General features: G+C 33.1%; 2 protein-coding genes across 3 annotated transcripts in view; one reads left to right on the forward strand and one right to left on the reverse strand.

The window, feature by feature from the left end:
• Pld (Phospholipase D) overlaps positions 1–27,557 on the reverse strand; it is a 384,903-nt gene that overhangs the window by 99,216 nt on the left and 258,130 nt on the right. The gene's annotated exons all lie outside the window — the stretch shown is intronic.
• smog (G-protein coupled receptor 158 smog) overlaps positions 1–27,557 on the forward strand; it is a 182,016-nt gene that overhangs the window by 11,266 nt on the left and 143,193 nt on the right. For both annotated transcript variants that reach the window (XM_072521091.1, XM_072521092.1), the window contains exons 2-3: positions 6,354–6,920; positions 22,451–22,593. In XM_072521091.1, the coding sequence (XP_072377192.1) occupies positions 6,396–6,920; positions 22,451–22,593 (668 nt within the window). In that variant the 5' untranslated portion in view covers positions 6,354–6,395. The remainder of the gene's footprint in view (positions 1–6,353; positions 6,921–22,450; positions 22,594–27,557) is intronic.

Raw genomic sequence — 27,557 nt, forward strand, 5'->3', positions numbered from 1 at the left:
TAGTTTGTTAAAGTTTCCAAAAATTAAACAAACTAGGTAAATATATTTTACAGTTAATTGATTCTGCGAACAGCACTCTCTAAAAACCCTAAATGGATTCTAACAATATAAAAACATATATAAATATACCTGGGTCTAGCCAACGAGAAACATCAAGTCAATTATAAATTATTTTATACCAAAACAAAAAACACATGTACAAGTAGAAGATGTAAGAGTATTAAGAGGACTGGAGCAAGGAACTGGCCACGATATGGTAAGATCAAAATGCCCTACTTACAGCATAAACCTCGACCACTACATCTAAATCAGAACCAACCAACACAATCAAAACCACTGGAAACAAATCCACCTAAATACAATATTAATGCACTGCAAAACGATTCAACATCTTTATACGTAAGTTACGGCTTAGCCAAAAATTAACAAATCTGATCTACTCCTCAGCCCAATACCTACTAAGAAATAATAAATAAAATCAATGAAGCAGCCTATGAAGCACTCCGCACGATTCCAAGGAACAAAAAGGGTATTCCATTATGGTGGAAAAATGGCATCACTAATGTAGTACACAACAAAAAACAATCATATCAAAAGTGGCTACAAACAGATGACCCAGCTCAGATGATAGACAAAGATACGCAAGATCAAATAGAGAAGTAAAAAATCTAGCAACTAAAACAAAATAATTTTTTTGGTAAAATAAATGCGAAGAGCTCAACAGATAAATAGGATCAACAAGACCAAAAGAAACATGGAAAGGGGTAAAAAACCTTAGAACAATCAAAAATGAAGCGAGTAGCATAGATTTAATAGAAAAAACATATCGGATCCTTAACTTCTGACTGAAACAAGACCACAATTCACGAACACCATTAGAACAACATATGAAGTGGAATACGATGAAGAGGATATAAGTTGCAGTGTAGGAAGTCGAAGATGCAATACGAACTCTAAAAAATCGAAAAGCATGCGGACCACAAGGTATACCGAACGAATTATTACACAGCCTACAGGCATTATGGGATTTACTAGGGAATGTTTTCACCTTATTCTATAAAGAAAATGACAAAAGCATATAAACTCTTCAAAATATATCTGAATGAGGCGATCTCAGTGTGGAGAAGAAACTGCTGCAATATAGGCATCTCACACGATACATTTCGCTAACGACGAAGCCATTCTAGCTGAAGATGAGAGTGATATAGACTATATGCTTGGAAAATTGGAAAAGGAGTAAAAGACTACCAAATAACATCAAAAGCAGAGAGTAATGAGGAAATACATTTCAGGATTGGCCAAGCAAGTTCAGTCACTACATAGTTACACGAACTATTGTGGAATAATAAGATAACAAAAGAAAATAAAAGAATGTATAATAATAAATAATAATAAATAAATAATAATAGGAAATCAAAAATTATGACTATGGAAATGAATAATTGGAGACGATCTTGCCAGCTCACTAGACTTGATAGGGTGAGGCTCGAAGAAACTCGGAGAAAAATGAAAATGGATCTAGACATAATAGACACAATTGAAGCCAAAAAACTCAGCTGGTATGAACACCTGCAGGAAAAATAGACAGCCAACAAAGCTAGAAAAATAAACTACGCCTACTAGTTTTAGATATTTAAATGCGTAGAGCTCATACTAGCTACTAAAAATTTTGTTATGTATTCTATTTTTAAGATTGGTCTATTGTAGTAAAGTAAGTTTCGAGGTTTTATTTATAATTTTTTGTGCTTTACGATTTTTACTAAAAAGTCCTTGCACTCATGCTATTAATTTCAAAATAAACCATTGTTTACCATATATATTTGTAAATTAACAATAGTCCTATCTATCGACGAGCATTTCGTTTTAAAACTCATGAACGATGATTGATCCCCTTTTAAACATAATGTAATATCATCTCCCAGTTTAATGGAATATAAATCAAACATTTATTTGAATGAATAGCTGTCATATCGAATACCTTATTCGAAAAAGGGCACACATAAAAAATATGAATTTTGGTTCCATTTATTTACGGATAGTAATCCGAATAGTATTACAAAATACAATATTTAAAGAAAATTAAAGCCAAAGTTGAAAATAATTTGGGCGAATATCAAGCCGCTTTAGAGCACACAAATCACCAACCGACAAATTTTTTTAAACTAATTTGTCACTATACTTATTATTGTTACGTTTTTCTGTGTGTTTGGATTAGTAGGTCATAGTGGGTCATATATGACACAATAAGTTTTATACCTAACTGCTAGAGATCGAATCTTTTTAAAATATTTATGCATGACATATAGAACACATATTTTATGAAAATTTGCACATGGCCGCGGTCTGACAGCTATTCAGAAGAATTTTGTAATTTGATATTCAATTATCGAAGTTTCTACTAAATGTTTTTGTACAAAAAAATAGCGACATGAAGAATAGACCTTTTTTAGTAGAATAAAATAGACATTTTGGTATTTTTTAATCAAAAATATGCTTGTGTCATATGCCACAATATGCACTGTCGTGCAAAACTCTCTTTCATATATGGCACAATATGCGTTCTGAAGGTATTATTATTTTTTTATATTAGATAATGGATCTAAAAAGTTTTATGGTGAAACTCTTGTGGTAGTGGACATACCAGATGGTAGTGAAGACGAAGGCCTATCAGATGATGATATTTTCCCTATTATATTATCCCCAGAGTAAAAACTATGAAGAGGATATTATAAATAATAATGAATCAGATGTTATTATCCCAGAAACGGATTTAGAAAGCAGTTCGGATAGCGAAGATGATATTTCTTTGGACGAATTACGACGTAATCTAATAAACGATAGAAATAAAAATCATCCAACTTGGAAAGAACGAAATTTGGTGACATCACATGATGATATAAGATTTCTCAAAGGTTTGCATCAAAGGTATAGTTTATTAAACTATATTATATTCAGTGGAAAAAAACCGCAAAAACCTTTGAAACTTTCTGAAAATCAGCTAGAACAGTTCTTAGGAACCTGTATTTATATGTCAATACTGCAATTGCTAAATGCTAGAAGTTATTAGAACTTCAGCCTTGAATCTTCAAGGTTCTTGAACTCCTAAGTGGAGCATAGAGCTTCAGTGAAAACGCGCCATCGGGTTCTATTTTGCGCTAAGGCCTTCACCTCATTCCAAGACTTTCCTTGGCCTCTTATCTCGTCCATGATGGATCTTCTCCAAGTTTGTACTGAGCGACCTCTTTTTCTTTTCCCTTGGGGATTCCACTCTAGGGCAGTCTTTGCGATACTGGAACTATTTTTTCGGAGTGTGTGACCGATCCAACCCCACTTTCTGGACTTAATTTCATTTTGTACCCTCTTTTGTTCGGTCAGGTGTAGCAGATCTTCGTTTCTGATGGTGTTAGGCCAGAATATACGAACAATTCTTCGTAGACATTTGTTAAAAAGACCTGCAGTTTGTCTGTGAGGGTGTTTGTCACTTTCCAGGTTTCACATCCGTAGAGTAGAACAGACATGACATTTGATCGGAATATTCGGATCTTTGTCCTTGTAGTATACTCGCCAGATCTCCAAACAGGGTTGAGCGTGCTGAAAGCTTGTTGGGCTTTTCGTATCCTCATACAAATATCGTCTTCTGTACCGCCGTTTTCTGTTATGACACTTCCAAGATACGTAAAGTTTTCCACATTTTCAATCTGCATATTGTCGATAGTAAATAGCGTGTTGTTCCTTGCATTTATTCTCATGGACTTGGTTTTACTAATATTGATTTTTAAACCTATTTTATTGGCTTCAGTGGAAAGTGTTTCCAATTGGTAAGCCAGATCTTGGAACCTTTGACCTAATAGGCAGATATCGTCCGCGTATTCTAGATCGTTTAGGCGTGTGGTTAACGTCCATTGTATCCCTCTTGTGTCGGAGTCTAGTTTGGAGAGAACATAGTCTATAGCTATGTTAAAAAGAAACGGAGAAAGCACGCATCCCTGTCTAACTCCAGTAAGTACGTCGAATTCGTCACTGTTGATCCCATTGTGTGTCACGCTGCATTTCGCATCAGTATATAGTGACTTTATAATAGAAATTTATAATGTCACGCAATAGATGGGAAGAAATAAAACATTTTGCGAACAATAACGATGCTATTGCTGCCGGTAATCCTGGTCATGATAAACTTTTTAAAATCCGACCGCTACTAAATAAACTAAGGAATCAGTTACTTAAAGTTCCGAAAGAGGAATTTTTAGCCATAGATGAGCAGATAATTCCAACAAAGGCGCGTTCATCTATAAAACAATATAATCCGCAAAAACCCCACAAATGGGGATATAAGGCGTTTGTTCTTAGTGGTGTCAGTGGATTTTTGTACGATTATGAATTTTTTGTAGGAAGCCAAACTAATGCTTGTACCCGATGATTTTTCTGATTTAGGGGTAAACTCAAATCTGGTTCTTCGGCTAACACAAAATTTATAAAATAGACTTATAAATCACAAAATATTCATTGATAGTTGGTTCAGCAGTTCAGATGGAACAGCGTCCCATTGCAAATTTATCTAACGAAACAGGGTATGTTAATACCACTAGAAACAGTTAGAATAAACAGAGTGCCAAACAGTAATATGCCAAAAGAGGCTAAATTAAAAAAAAAAAAAAAAAATGGCCGAGCAGCTATGGTAAAAAAAGTCGCCACAATTGATGTTACAAAAATATCTGTTGTTACATGGTATGACAACAAATTAGTAAACATTTTATCAACAGATGCTGGGAGTATGCCAACCGTTGAAGTTAAATGGTTTTCGAAAAAGGATAAGACACATATAATGGTTCCATGTCCAAAAGCTGTAACGATCTACAAGTATGTGAGGGGAGTAGATCTCCTGAATTCAATTTTTTCCATATTATTGGTTTGATGACTGTCAATGCATGTATTATTTGGAGAAGAAGTGACAATGAGCATAATCATTTAGCTCTGGCAGATTTCAAAATGGCAGTAGCAGAGTGTTTATGCAAAGTTAATAAAGCTGGTTTTACTACAAAACGGGTCGCCCGTGTGGAGCTAGGGAAAATTTACAAAACAAGAAAAGAAGGGGTCCAGCAACCGGTATTCCATTTTCCATTATGCTGTAGTGAAAGCCAAATATGCCTGTAGTTAAAAAAGCTTATTTTTCTTTGCTTAAACAAAGATAGAAATTGTTTTCACAACTTTCACACTGAATAATTATTACAATTAGAAAGTAATAAACGTCATTTTTTTTTTGTTAATTTTACTTGTTGAATCTTGTTCAAAAAACTAACCAAGTAGGATTTTTTTTTATATTTTCACCGTAATCTTGAAGTCAAGTCAAGTTAAATCAAAAATTCTCGAGGATTATACCTTTAACATGAAAAAAGGCAATGCCGAAGACTATAAAGAGTCGTCTGTAAAGTCAATGTGGAATACTCCAGCAAAAATGGTACCAGAAAAATATTTTACGGAGTACGGCATAAAAATCGACCCTTTCATAGATATATCTTTCATCAAGAATTTCATCAAACGAAAATTTATGTCCAGTTAGATTATTTTTGAAATTAATGGAAAAAAAGGAACCCAAGATTTTATCAGACAGACTCATTCATACCATTCACCCCAACTGGAAGGATGGATCTTGGTTCAAAAACTGTACACTTGGAATCAACACCGTATCTAAGTAGACAAAAGTGTAAGCTGAAAAAATTGGAATAGACACAAAAAAACATAAAATAACAAACCATTCTCATCGATCTTCAGCTGTGTCAGCATTGTTCAAGCAAGGTGTTTCTGAACAGGAGTTAATTAAATTAATGGGTCACTCAAATGCAAGCTCTCTTAAATTATATCTGGAGCTGGATTCCAGTCACCACCAGAGGTTGATCATAAATCTCGGAACAACAAATGAAGCTGGACCTTCAACTTCCCAAATGCTACAGGTCACTAATACACAAAATCACGCTTTGGTAGAAAAGAATGGGCAAACTACTATAGCTTATAATAATTGTACATTTAATATTGTTAACAAATAAATAAAGATTATGTTTCGTTGAGATGGTGCATTAATTGTCTTGTGAAATAGTCTTGTCGAATATCAGAAAGAGAAAAAACTATTTACCGGCAAAATTTTCTTCTGGTTTTATTCAAGTTTGTTGCCTTTTGGCAATTTTCGCTTAAGAAATTTGGACAAAACACTCGTTTGATGTGTCGTGATTTAACCGTCAAAATTTAATTCGCGAAAATTGCCAGGCAGCAAACTTTCATAACAGTCGACAATATTGGCGGCAAAATTTTCTCGCTTATAATATTATATATGAAAATTTAACAAATTGTTTTTGTTTTAGGTCTTGTTATGGTAGAGTGGTAAAATTTGAAACAATGGCGGAATGAATGAGAATCTCATACTTTTCCTGCTTTTATTGGGAACCACTGGCGCTGCAAACTTCAATCACTATGACAATTGTCAGAGCAAAATTCTTTCTGACCCAACCATTCCCACCAGACTGACCATAGACGTAGAAGAAATCGTTGAAGATGTACATAACAATTTAGAAAAGAACGATAACTTCTCTAATCTCTCTAGAGAAATCCTTAAAAAGAACGGTGTACTAGGTGTTCTTTTTATCTCGAAAACCAACCACGCCTTGGCTCTTAACGTCTCGAAACGCTTGAAGATCTTTCCGAATCGGACATCGGAAACGGAATATTTTTGGAACGCTCTAAACGGCACAAGTGGTTGGGGTAAGGCGTTCAAAGACTGTGATTTCCTTCAATCGTGGGTGTATTCGTATACGTCTAGGACTCATAATCATAGTGTCGGTTTATTCATAGAGATAGAACTCAATCAGTGCCACGAAGAACTCGAGGAGATATTTAACGGGAGTCACAATTGTCATCGGGACTCGATGAAGGTGAGTTTAGTAGTTTTTTAGTCTTAGTTGAGTGTACCGGAAGTTAAAATTCTCTCTACATAATGATAAAATATTTGATATTTGGATATAGTCTAAAAATTGTACGAAAAATCCGGTTTGAAGGACCAAAGTAAGGGGCTAGATAATAGACGTTCTTTGTCGACCTGAGGATGATGAACAAAAAGACAGAGATATATACCCATAATCATATTTTGACAACGGAAAATTAATATCATGGTTTTTATATGGTTCAAAAACATTCCAAAAGAAGATAAGTATGTTATCGTATAGGGTAAATTATAGATTTCAAAGGGGTGGATTGGTCTCATCGTCAAATTTATATCCTTCATTATCCATTTAGGAGTGATTACATAGTGGTAGGAAAATTTATTTTCTACCTAATGCCCTTTTAATATTTTAATTATATTAGATAATTGAATTAAATTAAAATCAAGTCTATATTATGGCCTTTTTTTGAAATCATAAATTTCTGATTTAGTTTTGTCTACAGCGATTTCATTTTCTTTTTGACAGTCTGATATATTAATTTTATACAGTCAAACTTATTCTGCGATATAAACGAAGTGATGAACCTAATTATTAAATAACTAACATCAATACAAGGATCCTTCAAAAACATTCAAATATTTATCTACAGAATACAACGTATTATTTGGCTGTCGAAGTTGTTTCGCCTACTAATTATTATTTCATCCACCAGTTTTCTCAGCTAAATATCCAGCTGTCGCAAACCTCCTAGATTTCTCTTTTAAATATGCATAATGTATTCTTCGTTCGTTATTGTATTAAAACGAAAGAGATAAATTGGAATTCCAGTTTGAGTATGATTGAATTAAAACGATAAAAAGTGGAGCCGTTGGCGTAACGAGCTCATACAATTAGCCATGTAAATTAAATAACAAAATATTACCGAAGGCATTCCTGCAAATTTTCTTTAGATGGATAATATTTCCCGCTTTTATAACTAAAAGAATTTACAGAGCTTAAGTGCTCGATCTCTACGTTGTTTACGGATATTTGCTAGGGACTAAGTGTGTCATATACTTTTTAAGGTTAATAATAACCTACCTTGAAACTGAGTTGGTGGTCTTCTTACCCTCTAATACGAATGACATTCCTCTTCTTAGAGTTCTACAATTTTTTCCTTCTTAAATATAATCTTGGATTTATTTGTAGGTATATGCAATAATCGTCTGATCGAGTCTTTATTATCATTATGTATTCTTCTTCTTTTTATATAGACATGACTCTGTCTGTTTTTCAATGTCCCTCCAGTAAGTTGCGTTCCATCGTTTTCGTGGTCTTCCTACTGATGGTCTTCCGACTGGGGAACCGTCTCTTGCCGTCTTTACTACTCTGTTGTCATTCGGCTTATATGATCATTCCAATCTACTCTTCTATTTTTTACCCAATTCTTGATGTTCTCCACCTTGCATATACGTCGTATATCTGTACTTCTACCTCTGTCCCATAGTATCTTACCATCAATTTTTCTAAGTATATTCATCTCTGCTGTTACATCCTTTTTGTCCTTTCTGTGTCAGGTCTTGTTTCTGCCGCGTATGTCATTGGTCTAACGACTGTTTTGTAAATTTTGCCTTTCATTTCTTTTCCGATATTTTTATTTCCCCATATTGTTAAATTCAGGCAGCCTGCGGCTCTGTTTGCTCTATTCACTTGATCTTCCCCTTCAGTTTCGAGCTTTCCGTAGCTAGATAATGTGATGCCTAGATATTTAAACCCCATCACTTTATAGAACCCGTTCTATTATCTGACCTTCCAGCTCCAATTTACATCTTAGTAAATTTGCTGTTGTAACTACGCATTTTGTCTTTTTTGGAAAAATTAACCTGTTAAATTTTCAGCCAGTTATATTAAATTGGTGCAGCATACGTTGTAAGAGGTATTTCTATTGCGTACAGTAAGTGGATAACATCTTTTAATTTGACCCAGTAAAATGCCTTCTTAGGGTCTACGAAACATATATATGCCTAGACAAGTTCAAGATCAATGTTTCAGAATAGTTTCAGAATTTATTACGTTACCAAAGAAATAGGGAGAGAAAAAATGCGGCGAATATAGGCTAATAAGTCTAATGAACCGTACACTTAAAACTTTTTCTTAAAATTATATATCGCAGAATATACAAGGTATGCGAAGAGAGAATACAAGACACACAGTTTGGATTCATGAAAGACGTAGGTACGAGATTTGCACTATTTAGTCTACAGGTATTATTCCAAAGATTCAGAGATATGACTTGCGATATCTACACCTGCTTTGTGGACTACGAAAATGCATTTGACACAGTTCAAGACCGAAAAATGATGGATGTTCTAACAAAAACCCAAATAGATGTTTAAGTCCGGCGTATAATACAAAATTTATACTGGAACCAATCAGCCACAATAAGAAAAAATCTTGGAGATGAACCGACGGAAGCGATCCAGATTCTGCGAGGCGTTAGACAAGGATATATACTTTAACCTATATTGTTCAACCTATATTCATAGGAAATATTTAGTGAAGCCTTGGAAAATTGGGAACATGGAATCCTTTTAAATGGAGAATGCCTAAACAACATCCTCTATGCAGATGGCACCGTTATTTTTGCTGACAGTTTAAACAGTTTACAGCAACTAATAAACAAAGTAAATGAAGTAAGTGAAAGATTTGGACTACAAGTATGCATATCAAAAACTAAATTTATGGTCATCAGCAAAAATAAAATTAGAGACGTCCAACTGCTTATCAAGATTACACCAGTGGACCGAGTAAAACAGTTTACCTATCTTGGAACAATAGGAAACAAACAATGGAATCACTCACAAGAAGTAAAATGTAGAATAGAGAAGGTTCGGAGTGCATTCAACAACATGGCCAAACTCTTTAAAAGCCACAATCTTAATCTGGAGATAAAAGTTAATGCTCCTACGATGTTATATCTTCTCGATATGATACTACGGAGTTGAATCTTGGACACTCACTGAAGCGAAGGAGAAAAAACTTGAAGCCTTCGAGATGTGGCTATACAAAAGAATCCTAAGGATATCATGGACGGACAAGATAACCAACGAGAGTTAGAAAGTTAGAATATCTCAGACACATAATGAGAAACGGCACTAAGTACAGATTACTAAAAATAATCCTTCAAGGCAAAGTTTTCGGAGAGCGAGGAATTGGGAGGAGAAGAATATCATGGCTAGAAAACCTGAGGAAATGGTTCTCCACAACAACAACTAATCCATTTAAAGCATCAGTTAATAAAATAATTATAGCCAGAATGATCGCCAATGTTCGAAACGAATAGATACCAAAAGAAGCATAAGAAGATCAATGTGTGTCAATGATGCACAAAGACTAAACTATTCCTCTTAGAACATACATTAAAGTTATGTTCTCACAGAGGCAATGCGGGTTGAGAGGCGGCGGAGACATACATAGGGAAGGAGTTTGTGGATTGGACGATATAATACTGAGATTTGGACTTAGTTTGCTCTGGTTATGGATCAAAGAAAAACCCTAGTCGTTATATTATTATTAGGATGTTATAAAACCTTGTCCATAGATACATTTGGTGTACTTTGAGTGAAAGATAGTATGCAGTCGATTATAGTAGTGCGTGACAAGTCATTTATTGGCGAGGACTAATGTCTTGACTAAGGTACAAATATTAAAAGAGTATGTGCTAAATGTTGTTCCATCCCCTTTCATACTCTACAATTCGATGGCTTGTATATCGAATTTATTGCCATGAAAACAATACATCAACTTCTCCAGCAAATTGCAATATCTTATGATATAATGCAAGTTGAAAATATCTCTAAGGTAAAAATATTCGAGTAAGGGAAGTTTTTTTTTTAACTTGAGTTCCAACCCTCAACACTTGATGTGTTCCTTCCTTTTAACAGTTTCTACATTAGAATTAATATAAGCAAATCAAACGAATATAAACGATTTATCTAAAATATGCATATGATAGATTTCTTTAAATATGCATAACATCCATTCTTTGTTGTTGTTCTAATTGAATTACAACAAAAGACATGAATTGGAATTCGTTTTTGAGTATGATTTAATTAAACTGCTAAAAATTCGAGTGGAGCCCCTATAATTAGTCACGTACATGGAATAACAAAACAATACCGAAGGCATTCCTGCGGAGCTAAGGGTGAAGCTTCCAGTGGGATATTTTGACAATGTGTATTTCGAAACCCTTCTGCTAATATTCATTTCCGAGAAGGGGCGGAAATGTTTCGGTGTTCGAAACTGCAGCGTAAAGCATTTCTTTGATCTAATGTCCTTGTTCACTCAATAACCATTTCTCACTTAAATAACTTTTCATTTACTAGCTGATAAATAATTTATCACTTCACTCAATCAGTCTTGAGCTTAAATAAGGAAATAACAATTCTTAGTGAAAATTTTACCTCATTTTTCAACGTTATCTCCTTTTAGGCTAATATAGAAATTCATCCTTACATTACATACTGATGCAAAAATTCCTGTTTATTACATTTCTTAATATATACATATATATATATATATATATATATATATATATATATATATATATATATATATATATATATATATATATGTATATATATATATATATATTTTTTTTTTAGTTGATTTTCTTGGGCTTAGGTTCATAAAAAAATTTGATTTGATACTAAGGCATTTTTATATATTTTTTCGACGTTTCGGCAGGAAATCCATGCCTTTTTCAAGAAGTAATATTGACTAAAAAACATTTTATGATAGACATAATAAAATGTTTTTTAGTCAATATTACTTCTTGAAAAAGGCATGGATTTCCTGCCGAAACGTCGAAAAAATATATAAAAATGCCTTAGTATCAAATCAAATTTTTTTATGAACCTAAGCCCAAGAAAATCCACTAAAAAAATATATATTAAGGTTCAAGAACTAAACTCAAACTATATATATTTATATATATATATATATATATATATATATATATATATATATATATATATATATATATTTGCTCCAAACCATAAAATATCCAATTTTCATAATCACCCCAATTGAAATTTTAAGAAACATCCTTGATGCAAAGATACCAAACATAACCAAGAAAATATCCTCAATGAGGAATATCGACCTCAAATTCCCAACATCCAAGTTACTTGTAGTAGTTAAAAATTAAAAAAAATAACACCAAGGCAACTTAAAAGGCCTGCATAGGCACTCGTCCCGGACCTGACTGAGTTATTTAAAACGCCGTGATTGACATACAGAGCCTAGTAAGACTCGAAAATCAGAATGTTTGCAATTTTATATCGACAATAATTGGAAGTGGCTACTGCTCCCATAAGAATGGAGTGTCTATTTTAAAAATCTTTAGGAAATATTTTTAAGAATTGAAATTGAATTTGACGACAGATTAAGCATGTTATATTAATTGTAAGAACTTTATATATTAACAGTTTGTTATTCAGTTTTTTGGATGTATTCGTCGCTTCTATTGTATGACTCCCCGTGAAGTTAATTCGTCCCTCTCTTTGTCCCATATTTATTCCGTATTGTCTATTATAAGTTTCTGAAACCCTACTTTTACATTCCTTTCATTGTATCTTTCTACTAGGGCATTTCTTCTTAATTTTCCCTATATGTCTCTTTCGTTTTTGGACATACCATCGTTGTTTTATATTTTTCTAATCCTTCTAATGTACTTTTGTTTTTCAATACATTATATTTTCCGTGTCATTACTTAATTTGAACAGATACGTTTTACTTCCTCATCCCTTGGCGCATCTTATATTCACCTGTACATCTATCTCTTTATTATCTGGTTTTCTTTTCTAATTATTTCATTCTCTTGAACTATTCCTTTCATGTTATACAGATATTCTTTACTTTCTGCTCTTATGTTTCTTTTATTTCTTGATGTGGTGCTTGTAGTATTGCCATCAATTCTTCTAATTGACTTTTCATGGGTCTGGAATACTACGGCCACTTATCTATTCCAACGGTGCCTTACAGAGAGATTTCGACGAACCAATTCGAAATGCCTTCTTCGCAGATTACATCCTTGAAATACAAGAATACCATTATTACATTTGCACAAGAAAGGGTTCATAAAAGTTTATGAAAGCTAGTCTCTAAGTGTTTTAGTTCAGGGAAGTCCATAAAAATTATGTAATTGTTCATACACTAGAGAATAAAAGACATGTTTATACCAAGACACAAAACATCACAGCAGCTTCCGGTTGTCATCTTCTTCGTCTACAGGTACCGTCTTCGGTTTTAGCACTTTCGTATTCGACAACTTCGTCCTACTCTAGGCCATCAGGAACTCATAATCATTTGTCAGCCGGTTTTTTTCTTAGTAGGGGGTATGCCTGCACCTATGTGACGTTCGTACTACATGCAGTAGGGCAGGGAGTGACTCCGCGGCTACTGCGAGGGCCTCAGTAGCTTCTGGGACTGGTGACTTCGGGAACTTTTCGTTTGCCAAAATATCCGGCACTTGATAGTGTCAGAAACTGCGGAAGAGCTCGACCATAAAGTTAGCTGCTGGTGGAGTTTGTAGGGTAGCTCAATGGTAGCCTGGGTCGTAGACTGGATTTGTATGTGGGGCGACATATCACCAAGAGAAAAAAAAGGGTCTGGAATACTACTATGACCATCTATTCCAACAGTGCTTTACAGAGACATTTCTACCATCTAATTCGAAATACTCTCTGCGTAGATTCTGTCTTTGGTGGATTATCATTAATTTTTTCATCGGTAATGAAATAAAACATATTTTAAAAGGTGAAAAGGGTCCAGCCAAGAGTTTAGGTTCGTAGAACAGGAGCCCCGGCAAAGGGCTCCCAGGGTATAGAAGACCCTGTATGGAAGCCGGAGCGAGACTTGTGTGCGATCTGGAAAATGTGACAAATTTATACAAACAAATACTAAGCAAATTCAAAAATGGAAAATTTAAGTTGTTATTCCGTAATTCCCAGGTGTTATGAGAAAATAAAGCGCGATTGTGAAATTTTAGTCATAACGTCAATGTGTAGAGAAATAAATGCATATTATTTACCTTTAGAAAGCTACTTTTTCTTTCTTTTATTTACCACCTTCCCGAGAAATATCGTTTAGATACTGATAGCATAGCTTGTGTTTGCAATAATACTACATTATTAAAGTAAATAGTGAATGGAGAAACCCTAACAAACTCCTTGGGGATATTTCGAGTGATATGATCTGTATTTTTTTAGGTCCTGCTTTATCTCTTTGTTCTCGTTTTGGTGTGAAACTTTCAGCAATACTGAAACTTGCCCCACATGGATTTAGCTTACTAAAAAGTTATCTGCATGGTGTGAATTGTATCATTCTATTTTACGAGATAGTTCTAGCTGAATCTAATTTAAATTTAAATATCACAGCGTCAAGAATTATGATAGATAATGATAAATCTGTGAAGACGTACAGATGATTTTGCTTTGTTTTTTAATCAAAAAAAATTTTTCAATCAATATATGTGGATGCTTTAGTGGATTTTTACTTGTTGAATCCGAAATACTATTATCCAATATATCCCTTAACGCATACGAATTTAACATCATATGGTAAAGCTGATAATTTTAGTAACTGTTGAAATTTTTTTAATATAAATATATTGCTGTTAGTTGTAACTTTAAAGTTTTGGAATGCATTTAATACTGATAATAAATCAGTGCATATGACAATTTTGCTCCACTGGTTTTCACAACACCATTCAAGGGCTTTATTTATATAACACATGCTTTATTTTTGATACAAAGTAAGCACTGGTTGTACATGTTACTAATTTTGACCCATCTGTATAGATTGCAATGTTATCTGAATAGTTACTTAAAATCTCCTGGAGAGTATTATGACAAAATTCAGTTTGGTATTTACAAATAATAATGTTTGTAGATAGAACACTTGTTAGGTGTCATTGAAAGTTACAAATGCTTTTGCAAGTGGTGGGGAATTCTTTTTTAAGAAAAATGTAGTAGTTAAATCAGCTGTATTTAATTAATTAATTATTTTAGCATTAAAGATGAACCGATAATGTTGGATTAGGAAGTATTTGCTTGTCAGATATTTTCTGCGTAATGAGAGTGGGTTTTTAGATACTAGAATCGGTGTGACTTTATTTGGAGTGCTTTTCATCAACCCAAACACAATTTTCAAAGCTTTAAATTTGGTTCTATCAAATTTACGTAAATTAATTATATTCTTCTTCTTTTGGCATCATAACCCTGGATGGGTCTTTGCCTGTCTAGCTATGTCCTTCCATTCAGATCTCTCTTGTGCCCTTCTTCTCCATTGTCTTATGTTCATTGTTTTCAGGTCGTCTTCCACGTCATCCAATCATCTCGTTCTGGCCTTCCTTTTTTTCGCCTTCCTATGGGCTTCCATTGTAACATTTTCTTTGTTGTTTTTGCATCGTTTTGTCTCTGCACATGTCCCAGCCATAACAGTCTTTGACTTTTCACAAATCTTAAAATGTCATAACCTTCATTTAACTCATTAACCTCGTCGTTTCTCCTGATTCTCCATGTGCCATCTTCCTCTTGTACCGGGCCATATACTTTCCTCAGTATTTTTCTCTCGAATGTCCTGAGTTGGGCTTCATCTTTTTTCGTCATTACCCAAGTTTCACATCCATAGGTTACTACGGGTCTAATCAGTGTTCTGTAGATAGTCATTTTGGTTCTTTTGTCTAATAATTTCGATGTCATCAATCTTTTATTAGCATAGTATGTACGATTCCCGGTGGAAATACGTGCATTAATTTCGCTACTTACGGAGTTCTTCTGATTGATTTCTGTGCCGAGATATGTAAAGGCATCCACTTGTTCGATGATATAGTTGTCTATTGTGATATTATTTTCATTGTCAGTTATTCTTTTGACTGTCATATACTTCGCTTTTGCTTCGTTTATTTTGAGACCTCTTTTTCTTGCTTCAGGATCAATTTGTTTGAACACTTCCATTAGTCGTGGCTTATTCCTACTAATGATGGCTACATCGTCTGCATATACAATAATTTGTACTGATTTGGTGTTTATATGGCCGGTTATATTGGTTTTTCTGATGACTGTCTCAAGAACTAGGTTGAATAGCATGGTTGATAGGGCATCTCCCTGTCTTACTCCCATGTTGATGTTAAACAGGGGAGTCAGTTCTCCATCTACTCTGACTGCGGCTTTTGAATCCTGCAACGTCATTTTTATGAGGCTGATGTATTTCTTAGGTATACCTAGATTACAAAGGTCTTCCAGCATTCTCTCTTTTCACACTATCAAAAGCTTGTTTAAAGTCTATATACATATTATATAGGTCTATGTCGTATTCATAAGCTTTTTCTTGTATCGTTCTTAGTATGAATATGTTATCTGTTATCCATTTTGATAATCACCAATTATATTTTCGGAGTATTCTAATAATCTATTGTAGATTATACCAGAAAGAATTTTGTATATTACATTTAGCAATGTAATTGGCCTATAATTCTGGCATTCCCTCTTATCTCCTTTGGCATTTGGCATCTCCACATTCCTCTGGCATTTGCTCCTTCGTCCATATTAATGTTATTAGGTAATGGATTCTTTCCCAGAGTTCGGATCCTCCATGCTTTAATAATTCTGCCGAAATTCCGTCCGTTCCTGGTGCTTTATTGGTAAAACTAATATGCTAATATAACTAATTAGTTATATTAGCTGGCCCATATGCAATCAGACGTAATCTATAATAGATTTTATATAGGCTCGATAAAAATTCAATGCAATATTTTAATCTGTACCCCACGATCTTTTACAGAGCATTTTAAGTACATTAATATCCTTTTCACAGCGACTACTTGTGTAGTTAAGTGTCATCTTTAATAGGGTGTTTTCTAGAAAAAAATACTTTTGGTACGAAATAGTGAAGCCATTTAACAACATTCAGCTATCAAAGGTGTACATTATATGTTTTAGTTCAATAATACATTCACTGTACGTTTTTTTTTGTGAATAGATGACAATATCATCAGCATATTGTAAGCAAGTAACATGGGGAGACCATAAATTGTAAATATTTCAGGATCTTATTTTTATGAATGTCCTATTCACTATATACTACTATATTTTCTGCATCCTCTTTCTTCTTCTTACTTTCGAAATTGCAATCATTCATTTATGTTGTCTATCCTACGCCGCTATTTTTTTCTGATCTGTCCATGACTGTCTTTCCTGATATTCTTCTCAGGATTGTCTCTTCACTTATTCACACATGTTTAATAAAGTCTCACATGACTTTATTAAACATGATTGTTAACTGTTGCATTAGCTGCAGTCCGCCATATTTTATGAGCTGGTTTGCTATTAAAATTTTTCCAGGCTGACTGAAAACAGCCTGACTATTTGATGTTATTTTCGATGTTTGAGGAGAGTTTTGTTAATTTCCATTGTTTGGTTCAGTTCTTTGAGGTATCTTATCCATTCCTCTTTGGCAATACGGTTCACATTCGATCTACTTCTGCAATCTGTACATGTCGTGCTCCATTTCTATGAAACACTTTTTCCATCCTTCGGTTTTCCTCTTTTTTACTATGGCATGTGTGATTACGAATTCATATCTTCTCTTTTCTTTTCGATGCATATCTCAAATCAGCTTTCTTTATTTCTTGTCATTTTAATTATTATGAACCTAATTATTATTAAACCTAAGTGTAAATTGAATACATTTTCGGAACAGTTTACGATTTATATGATCTGATTATTAAAAACAAATATTTTCTTCTTCTAAAAAAATTCTGCGTAAATAACTAAAAAAATTTCAATGATTTCAGACCTAAAAACTCCCAACAGAACGCTTTGTAAATTGCAAACGAGCGAAACATCTCTGTACTTATTCAACCGAATACTCAAATAAGCGATGCTGATTTATAATTTACCATACTAAAAAATTTTCCAGGAATACACTTACTTTCCTAACTTTCTTTGGGGCTGAATACAAAAGTAGATACCATATTTTCCAAGTTTGTGCATTTTGCGCGTTTTTCCCTTCCTATATTGGCTGTTTCCTGGAAAAAGGAAATAACAAAAGTTCTTTCTGGTTCGATTCGCGGAGGAGATGGATTTTCTGTCATTGATACCGTAAATTAAATTATATTTTACGTTGAGAGAGCTATACAAAAAACTTTTACGGAATATTTATATGTATAATGTTTTTATATCGTATGTATTTTTAGGGTCACTATAAAGAGTGGTAAAAAACTTCAAAAAGTTTGCAAATACAAACTAAAAACAAATTGATGACTACTGAAATTCTAGTACTGATAAAAAAACCCACATAAACAAGGACAAAATTGCACAAAAGTGCACTGCACCGAAAAGAAAACCAAAACAATAGCAATTCAGAGAAAACTCCTCATTTAATAACATAAGTTCAAATGAATAGAAAAAGAGGAATAAGTAGGAAGAAGCATTTATGGTTAAATAACATTAAAGCCTGGGCAGAATTAGGTTTCCACAAATAAATCTGGACTTCCATTAATGGAGACGGGACCTACATAAAAAAGGAAGGAAAACCAATTTTGCACATTCAAGAACAAACTGATTAAGTTAACAAGAATTTAAAGACAAGGAATCGGAGAGAGTCCGGTCTGAGGAAGACATCAGAAAACAAACACCCAAGGAAGAAAGCTATCCGAACTCACGAAAAATTCACGGTGAAAAATAAGCCATACTACAAGCAGGCGGCAGTAGATATAAGGGTAGGAATATTGCTCCACAATTATTCAGAGATTTTTATTTTAGTCAAATTTGATAGTTATAAAATAAAAGAGGAGTTCTTAAGATTGTGGAAAAATAGTGAAGACGAATATAAAAGCAAAAACGAAGTGTAATTTAACAATCTACAATTTAGATTAGCTGTCTTCTGTTTCTTTATATTTAAAGATAAAATTGTGGCCAAATTGCATAACTCTAAGGCTGTAAAATTTGTCTCAATTGGGAGAACACAGGGAGTAAGCAGTAGTAAAGAAACGTATTTTTTGGTTGAACATATTTGAAGACCTGCTATAAATGTAGTTCCATTTACCAGTGTAGAGTAGAGGTATCAAAAATTGAATTCCAGTGATGGTTACCAAACTTCCTACAGAAAATGGTACTTAAAGAAGAAAGAAACAGATAATAGTTAGTTAGTACATGCTTTTTTTGTAACGTTTGGAACTGAAGTCTTGAAAAGTGCATAATTCGAATATTGGGGATTAGATTAAAGTTAGCCAAAAATGGGGAAGTTTCTGCTCAAGATAAACCACATGGAAGACTTTATATATGAAGAGTTATTGCTGTACTCCAAGACATATACTAGTATTTAGTCATCTGGATTTATACCAAAGAATTGGTTGAAGTGAACTTTTATAATTTTCTCAAAACAGGCAACTACAAATCAACAATCATCCTAAATTGAGATATAGATCTTTCTAGGTCTATAATAATAATAATAAATAAGAGATATTCACCTAATTTAAAAGGAGTAAGACAGGGTTCGAAGACACAGTACTTTTGCTATTGCTACACACTATGTTATTGCTATGGGAACACAAAGTACTATGGCGTGAGTTAGGTTAGCAGTGGAGCTCTAGTTAACTACTTAAGAAATGCCAAGTAAAACCTTATTTCCAAATCATATTATGAGAAGTATTTATTTCGAGTTTGTTAGAGTGTTCACACAAATCGTATCTGAATTATTTTTGGATCTTTTTTATTTATTATGTAAAGATTCTGAGCTTCCTAGTATTGTTGACTTTTAATAATGAACTCCAAAGTGGGTAGTATCAGTTGCCTGTGTAAATCAGTGGTTCCCAACCTTTTTCCCATGATCGCCCCCTTAGACAGGTTTCACTAGTTATGAGTACTACAATCGCCCCCCCCCCCATTCAATTGAAACAAATAATGAATCTATACAAAAGGTAAGTATCCATATTTATTTATTTGTACATTTCGTAAAATGATAAATGGTTATATGTGTGTAAAAGAATTGTTAATGGCTTCCTTGGGCCTGGTGTCCCTCACATAATTTCTTTATATCTGACTCAATGTTGGTTAATAACAACCTCAAATCCCCTCTTTCTATTATGTCGAGCCTATTTCTTTGTCTGTTTTTCAATATACACATAGAACTAAAACCTTTCTCCACTAGATATGTTGTGAAGAATGCCAATAATAATAATTTGATTACATTCCACAAGATTGGAATGCCTTTCTTTTATTCGCGGCCAAAATCTTTCGTACCACACTCCCGAAACAAACTTTCAATTTCAACATCATGTCTCAAATCAATCAAGTTTTCTTGAAGAGAAGGAGATACCGTTGAAACTTCCACGCTGAAAGTTGGCACTTTCAGACTAGTCAAATCTTGGAATTGGGACTGCAGATCTTCTTTCAGTGTTTGAAGGTGAAGGCAGTATGTTTGAAGATCCTCAGAATCAACACAAGAAGATTTCAAGTTGGGGAATTTGGTCAGATCTCTTATCTGCATATTTTCTTCAAAAATAGATAGTTTGTCAATGAATGCTCCGACTACTCCCTTCGCTTTGGCCATATTTATGTTCTTTCCCTGTAGTTGCAGGTTCATTTCATTTAATTTTTGAAAAATATCTGATAAGTAAGCGATGTCATTTCGCTTCTCTTGTAGTTCTGTACTCAGTGTGGGGTCAGTAGTATTAAGAAATTCAATAACAGTATCCATGAGGCTGAAGAACCGCCTTAAGCAATTGCCTTTAAAAAGCCAGCGGACTTCCATATGTAGTAGCAATGTATTAAATATCTCATCATTTTCTTCACAAAGTGTACGAAATATTCGATCATTCTTTGGTTATTAATTTTATTTACCGCATCTATGACAAGTGGAAAAGAATCGTGCAACCTCCCACTCAAATTCTTGGCAGCCAAATGCTCTCTGTGAATGACTCAGTGAACACACAAAATTCCAGGTACTGCTTGTTTCAGATGTGCAATAAATCCCGGATGGCGTCCTGTCATTGCTGCTGCACCGTCAGTAGCACAGGTGATCATATTTAATAAGGGAATCTCTTTTTCCTCAAAAAATCTCTTCACAACCTCAAATATGGAAGATCCTTTTGTATCAGTAATCAGACTTCTAACAAACAGCATTTCCTTGGCCATTTCTCCATTGTCGTCAATGAATCGGACATATGACAGCAGTAAAGCTGTGCTGTCGCTCAGGGTACTCTCGTCAAGTTGCACAGTAAACTCTCTGCTTTTCAATTTGTTGCAGAAAACATCTTCGACATTCGCTCCCATTTCATCAATCCTTCTGGAGACAGTATTATTGCCGAGAGAAACTGCATCTGTTACTTGGCCGGCCTGACTGGGTCCCAACATAGTATTAACTATCTCTTTGACAGCTGGGAGGATGAGTTCTTCTCCAATTGTGTGCGGCTTGGCACTTTTTGACTCACTGAACACAATGACTGTCAGTTGAAACAAAACAACTTTATATACCACAATACAAAACTCGGGAACGAAAGACTCCGCATTTGAAGCGACGACAACCTCGGCCGTTCGCTTTTTGTTCGAGTCAGATCGGCAGGAGCGGTACCTACTTCTCATCATTCTTATCCCACTTCTCTCTCTTTCTCTTTTGTGCGGATGATGGCACAATACGAAAGCTCGATCAAAGGAAAATGCAGAATTCGTTATAATGTATAATTATAACGATAATGAATAGAATTAAATTTTATTATGATTCATAACTCTCTGTGACTAGACGAGATGTTTGTGTTATTATTACCTGCATTGGTATACATATATTTACTTTTTATTATCCTATGGATATCCGATCGAAAGTATTGTATTTTTTTTTTCTTTTATTATTTTTCTCATTTACCCATTTCTCGTTTTCCGGATGCTAAACGCCCCCCTTATCGCCCCCTTTTCTCTGTCGCCCCCCATATCGCCCCCTTCGCTCTATCGCCCCCCTGAATATCTCAAATCGCCCCCCGGGGGGCGATCGCCCCCAGGTTGGGAATCACTGGTGTAAATCATCAGTTATTGATATGTAAATTAAAATCATTTGGGTTTTATCTAATAGGGGTATACCCTTGCTATTGTTGATTTCTATTAATGTCTATCAAATATAGTAAAAAGTATATATATATATATATATATATATATATATATATATATATAGTATAATTATGAATTTTTCCTATCTGCTTTGCTATACCCTAGTGTATTTATGTATTTACTTGTGTTCATAAAAGATGTTTATTATGATCATACGTTGTGACCGAAGTCCACAACAATAATAGGTAACACAAGAATAATAATAATGTATCAGTACATGTAAATAACAATATTACTTAGTTAGTTTCTTTACAACCTAAGAATTTATGGTCTTATGCATAAATTTTACAGCACAACATTTTGATGACACTTGGTAACAACTTGCACGATATTGTGATTGTGATTATATATCAACTATCGATTTTTCCATTGTTTCAGTGTATCCCACTAAAACCAGCCATAGAAAAGGGTGGAAATTATCGATGTGTGTGTCGAAAGGGATTTTACCATCAAGAAGCGAATTTGTCGTGGAGCAGCATCACCGGGGACGACATCGAGATAGAGAGAATCGATATGCCGCGGTAAGTCAAACTTTTTTTATTGATGGCATGCTTTTTATATGTTAAATAGTCGGGAGCTGTTTAAATTTTGAAAGGGGAAGGGATTTTACGTTGGATCTCGTGATGGAAGAATTATACGACATTCTAAAAAGTCGAGAAGAATTTAGTGACATTGAAAGTAAATTTAAAGCAAAAATAAAATGTTTATTACGTATTGTATATATATATATATATATATATATATATATATATATATATATATATATATATATACATATTGCTGTGATCTGCTTTATGATGTTTTATTATTGATTAACACTGGTTTAATTAATACAATTATTTAATTAATTAATTCACTAATTTATGCAGAGTCATACAAATCAATTACTATTAAAAATTCTCAGGGTGCTTCTTAATTTTACTTTAATCACTTTACTTTATATATCTCTTCGAGTGCGTTCAGTATCTCCTAGTTGCTCATAATTGGGATAGAACAGGAAACGGAACTAACATTAAAACAACATAAATATACACACAAATTATTATTTATTTTCAATAAGCAATACGTTGAATATTAATAAATAAATTTTGTGGGCAATTATCTTTCCCAACAAACTCCTATACTCTAAATTTAATTTTAATTACAAACTATCTATTGATCTGTTTTTTTTTAATAATATCCACAAAAAAATTGACCATATAAAATATAACTTATTCACAAAAAAAATAACTCTTTGAAACTTGGAATCTTAGTTCGTATGTTTATATTTGATTTTATCTTTAGAATATCTTAGAGGTTTTCTTTCATTCAAATTATTTGACTGACCTTTATTTTTTTACACCAATGATGTCTCCTCTCAGTCAAACCACAGTTCCTTCCTTGATTGATTATGTCCGGCTACCATCAAATCTTTCCCGTTCTCAGCATCGATCCAAACCGCATACCAGCAAACTACTCCTCCGAAAACACAAGCCCAAGCCTCTTTTGACCGGTACTCTTTATTCACAAATTCTCCTTTCTTTCTCAATTATATCTCGTGGACTATGCAGACTCAAAAGAGGTATTAATCTTCTCGATTTTGATCTGCTCTCAGCTTCCACCTCTTTCACTAACACACGAAAACACTGGTACTCAGATTGACTACACGAAAAAACACGTCTTCTCTTCTGGTCTGCCGGTAACAATAATCTTTTCAATCTCCCCAGACAAACCTTCTCAACTCTCTCATTCCCCATCATTCCTTTTTAACCAATCATAAGCATTCATTTTTCCCACTTATTTTCGATTTAGAAAATTTCCAACATAATATTTAAAACAAATAAACTACTTTCACTCAAATTACTTTTCAGAAACCATTAACAATTTTGCCTTTTTCAACAGAAATAAGCTTCCAAATTTATGTTATCTCATATCTAAATCTAATTCTTATTTACTTTCGAAAAATGTCCACCGCAAAATACAATTACAAAGTTTATTCCTTAAATCTATAATTATACGGGTCCATTGTCCTTTCACTATTCACTCAGTCTTTCACGGAACAATGTTTTCCTTATGGTCTATTAAAAATAAGTACAGGGTTGTATTTTAACTTATATGCCCGCGGTATATTAAAATAATAAAAAAATTCTTTATTCTATTTCTGATCGATAAACTGATTGATAACAATATATATATATATATATATATATATATATATATATATATATATATATATATATATATATATATATATATATATATATGTATATATATATATATATATATAGATATATATATATATATATATATATATATATATATATATATATTTAATGTATATATCTAACAATACTGCATAAAGTTAAACAATAATTGTAGTGGAATATCACGTATGCGGTCTGTTATTATTGCTCAATTTTTTTTTATAATTGCTTACTTGCTGTAAAACCCATGTCAAAATGGTGCCCAGTTTTTAAATGATGCTCAACTGGCGCACAAATATTTTTCGTTTTTATACAGTCACTTTTGTGCTGTGTTACTCTTTGTTTGAACCATTGTGAAGTTTGACCGACATAACAACTCTGACAATTCGAACAAGGTAACTTGTAGATGACATTGGTGTTACAAACAGGTGGAGTCTTGTCTTTGACTTTTGAAAACAATTGTCTGTTTTCTAATAAATTAGATTTAACAATTTTGATATTAGGAAATTTTTTTAACAATCTAATCACAGAAGACCAAAAAACCAATTTATATTTTGCTTATTGGGGATTGAAAGGGGGGACTGAGCAAATACTGGGCTTAAAGATAAGGCAAACAAATAAATTAAAATGTTTGTGAACGGTTACTCGTGTTTTGGTTGGAGAGCTGAGTCGTGGATAAGGATTCCTTCATTTGGGGAGGACTGGAGGACTAACCATAAAAAAGAAATTAAAAAATACAGAGATGAAAGAAAGAAAGGTTTTTCTCTCCTTAGATTTGGGCTGGGCCGGACAAACTGGACTTCAGGTTATCCTGGATGATAACAATATGCATTCTTCAAAACACTCGGCTGCTTAGTTTTCACTTAAAACCATGTAGGCCTCATTTAGCCCTCAGAAATGCTGTTAGCAGATCCCTTGACACGGAATACATCTAACAAAGCGGTGATTAACTAACTCACTAAACAAAGACTGCCACATAGCATTTTGAGTATTAAATCACCAATTCTTTTAACCAAAACTCATCGAATTAAGAGAAAATTTGCCGGTTTTTGAAACTCTTACCGAAAAGCATGTTCCCTCGTTCAGACAAGAAGCTGTTCTCTTCGCTACCTCCCTCGAACTCGACTCCCACTCCTCGTCAACTCATTCCTTTACGTACTAGTTTCTAACTGCCAGCCAATGGGATCTTTTTTTAACTACACTTTGATTCAATAATGAACTTTAAAGTGCTGGGCCTTCAAATTTTGTGGGAACTTATTTAATTAAGACGCAAATAGACACTACGCAGTTAATATTTTTTTTATATGACTCGCCTATATACAATTGAGTAAACAAAGTTCAGATTACTGTTACGTACCAGCTAGGAGCTTATCAAATAAATTCTTATACATTTTTATATATTTAAATATTAGATACTTACCTAAAGGTAAAAAGATCATGCTACACAGTGGGGCCGTCAAAACAGTCCGAGTTAAATATCAATTTCTTAAGGATATATTTTGGGTATCCATTATTTTTGAAGATGTTTAATAGCAGGTTTAAGTTTCTGTTTATGAACAGTTGTCTGGACAGCAAATTAATAAGAACTAACCAAAACAAAATAATAATAGATTGGTATCAAAAGCCAAAATAATATGACAGATATTTAAACTATTTTTCAATTCATCCTAATTATTAAAAGTTTAATAAATTAATTACAATAAATAATAGAGTAAGGCATATTAATGCCTTACCTGCCTTTGTAAGTGTGCGAAGGAGTTCCTCTCTGATATCGGAACAGAACATCAATTCAATATAAAAAACTGCCATTAAAAAACGTTTAACCCCTTCTGTGAATAGATTATTTAAACAATTTACTAATATCAAAATTGTTAAATATAATGTAACAGAAAACAGACAATTGTTTTCAAAAGAAAACCTCAAAAGAAAACTCTCTATAAAACCAAGTTGCCTTGTTCGAATTGTCAGAGTTGTTACGTCGGTCAAATTTCACAATGGCTCAAACTACGAATAACACAGCACAAAAGTGACAAAGCACAAGAGTACAAAAAAGAAAAATACGTGTGCGGCAGTGAACCAGCATTTAAAAATTGGGCACCATTTTGACTACTCAAATGTTAGGATTCTACAACAAGTAAAAAATTATTTTTGAATATATGTCACATTAATAAAGAACAATATAAGATTTGTAATAAATTACAAAACAGACACGGACAGTTGAGTAATATCTACTGTAATATTCCAAAAATTTTCTATTTTTCTGTTTAAATAAAAAAATTTTAACCAGCCCGTATTTTTTTAACATTTATTGTGTCCTAAATGTGCTACTTGTTTTTATGTTTATGCTATTTGTGCTTTAATAACTAATTAAGTACCGAAGTGATTTTATGACTGTTTGAACGAACACGCAAATGTTGGAAGATTTTTTACTCTAAATCTATAAGTCGTATGAATATTAAGATAGTCTTTTTATTTTCATTCAAAATTATAGCAGTATGTAAAAAGTCCTCGAACATAGCACCATGTTAAATTTATTTTTCTAAAAAACAAACATTTGTTCAATGAATGAATCACAATAACATTTTCACAGGACACTTTAAAAATCCTTCATATTTTAATATTAAAAGCTTTGAAACTTCTTTACTTTGAAACTTTAGATATGTGATAATGATACAAGTGAAAGTTAACAATGACTTAATGTAACCATTCGTTTTGTGTTTATTTATAACTGATCTCTACCTTTATTTTTTTAATCAGAAGAATTTCTATATCAGAAACAAAGAAAACCATAACTTTTAGATTTTTATATTAGAATCTACATTATTTTGATGTTGTTTTCTTTTTTCATTGAACTATTTATCAAAAAACAGTAAATGTGAGTAAGTCTATCTTAAGTGGCTGATGTCAGATTTCTTGCTTATGGTTTTCTCTGTTCTGGAGCTAAAAGCCATCTCAAAAAATCGGTTGCCTGTAAAGTCGGTTTTACGGGCGAAGATTTTACGTGACAACGTCTTTTTGTCGGTAGAATATTTATTGATATGAATATTATTAAATTGCACAATAGGAACAAGGAATTGAATGAAAATAAGAATTGCATTACCGACTTATTAGGTATTTTATATATTATTTATATTTTATATATTATATTTTTATATATTATTTTATATATTATTTATTTTATATTATATTATTGATCTTATTATTTTCTACAAAATTTATTTGAAAATTTTTTCGATATATCAATTAGTTGCGGAGATATCGATCATTGAAGTTATTGTTTGCTACCAGTATTTTATATATTT

The sequence above is a fragment of the Diabrotica undecimpunctata genome, chromosome 1 (genome assembly GCF_040954645.1).
Source record: "Diabrotica undecimpunctata isolate CICGRU chromosome 1, icDiaUnde3, whole genome shotgun sequence".
NCBI lineage: Eukaryota > Metazoa > Arthropoda > Insecta > Coleoptera > Chrysomelidae > Diabrotica > Diabrotica undecimpunctata.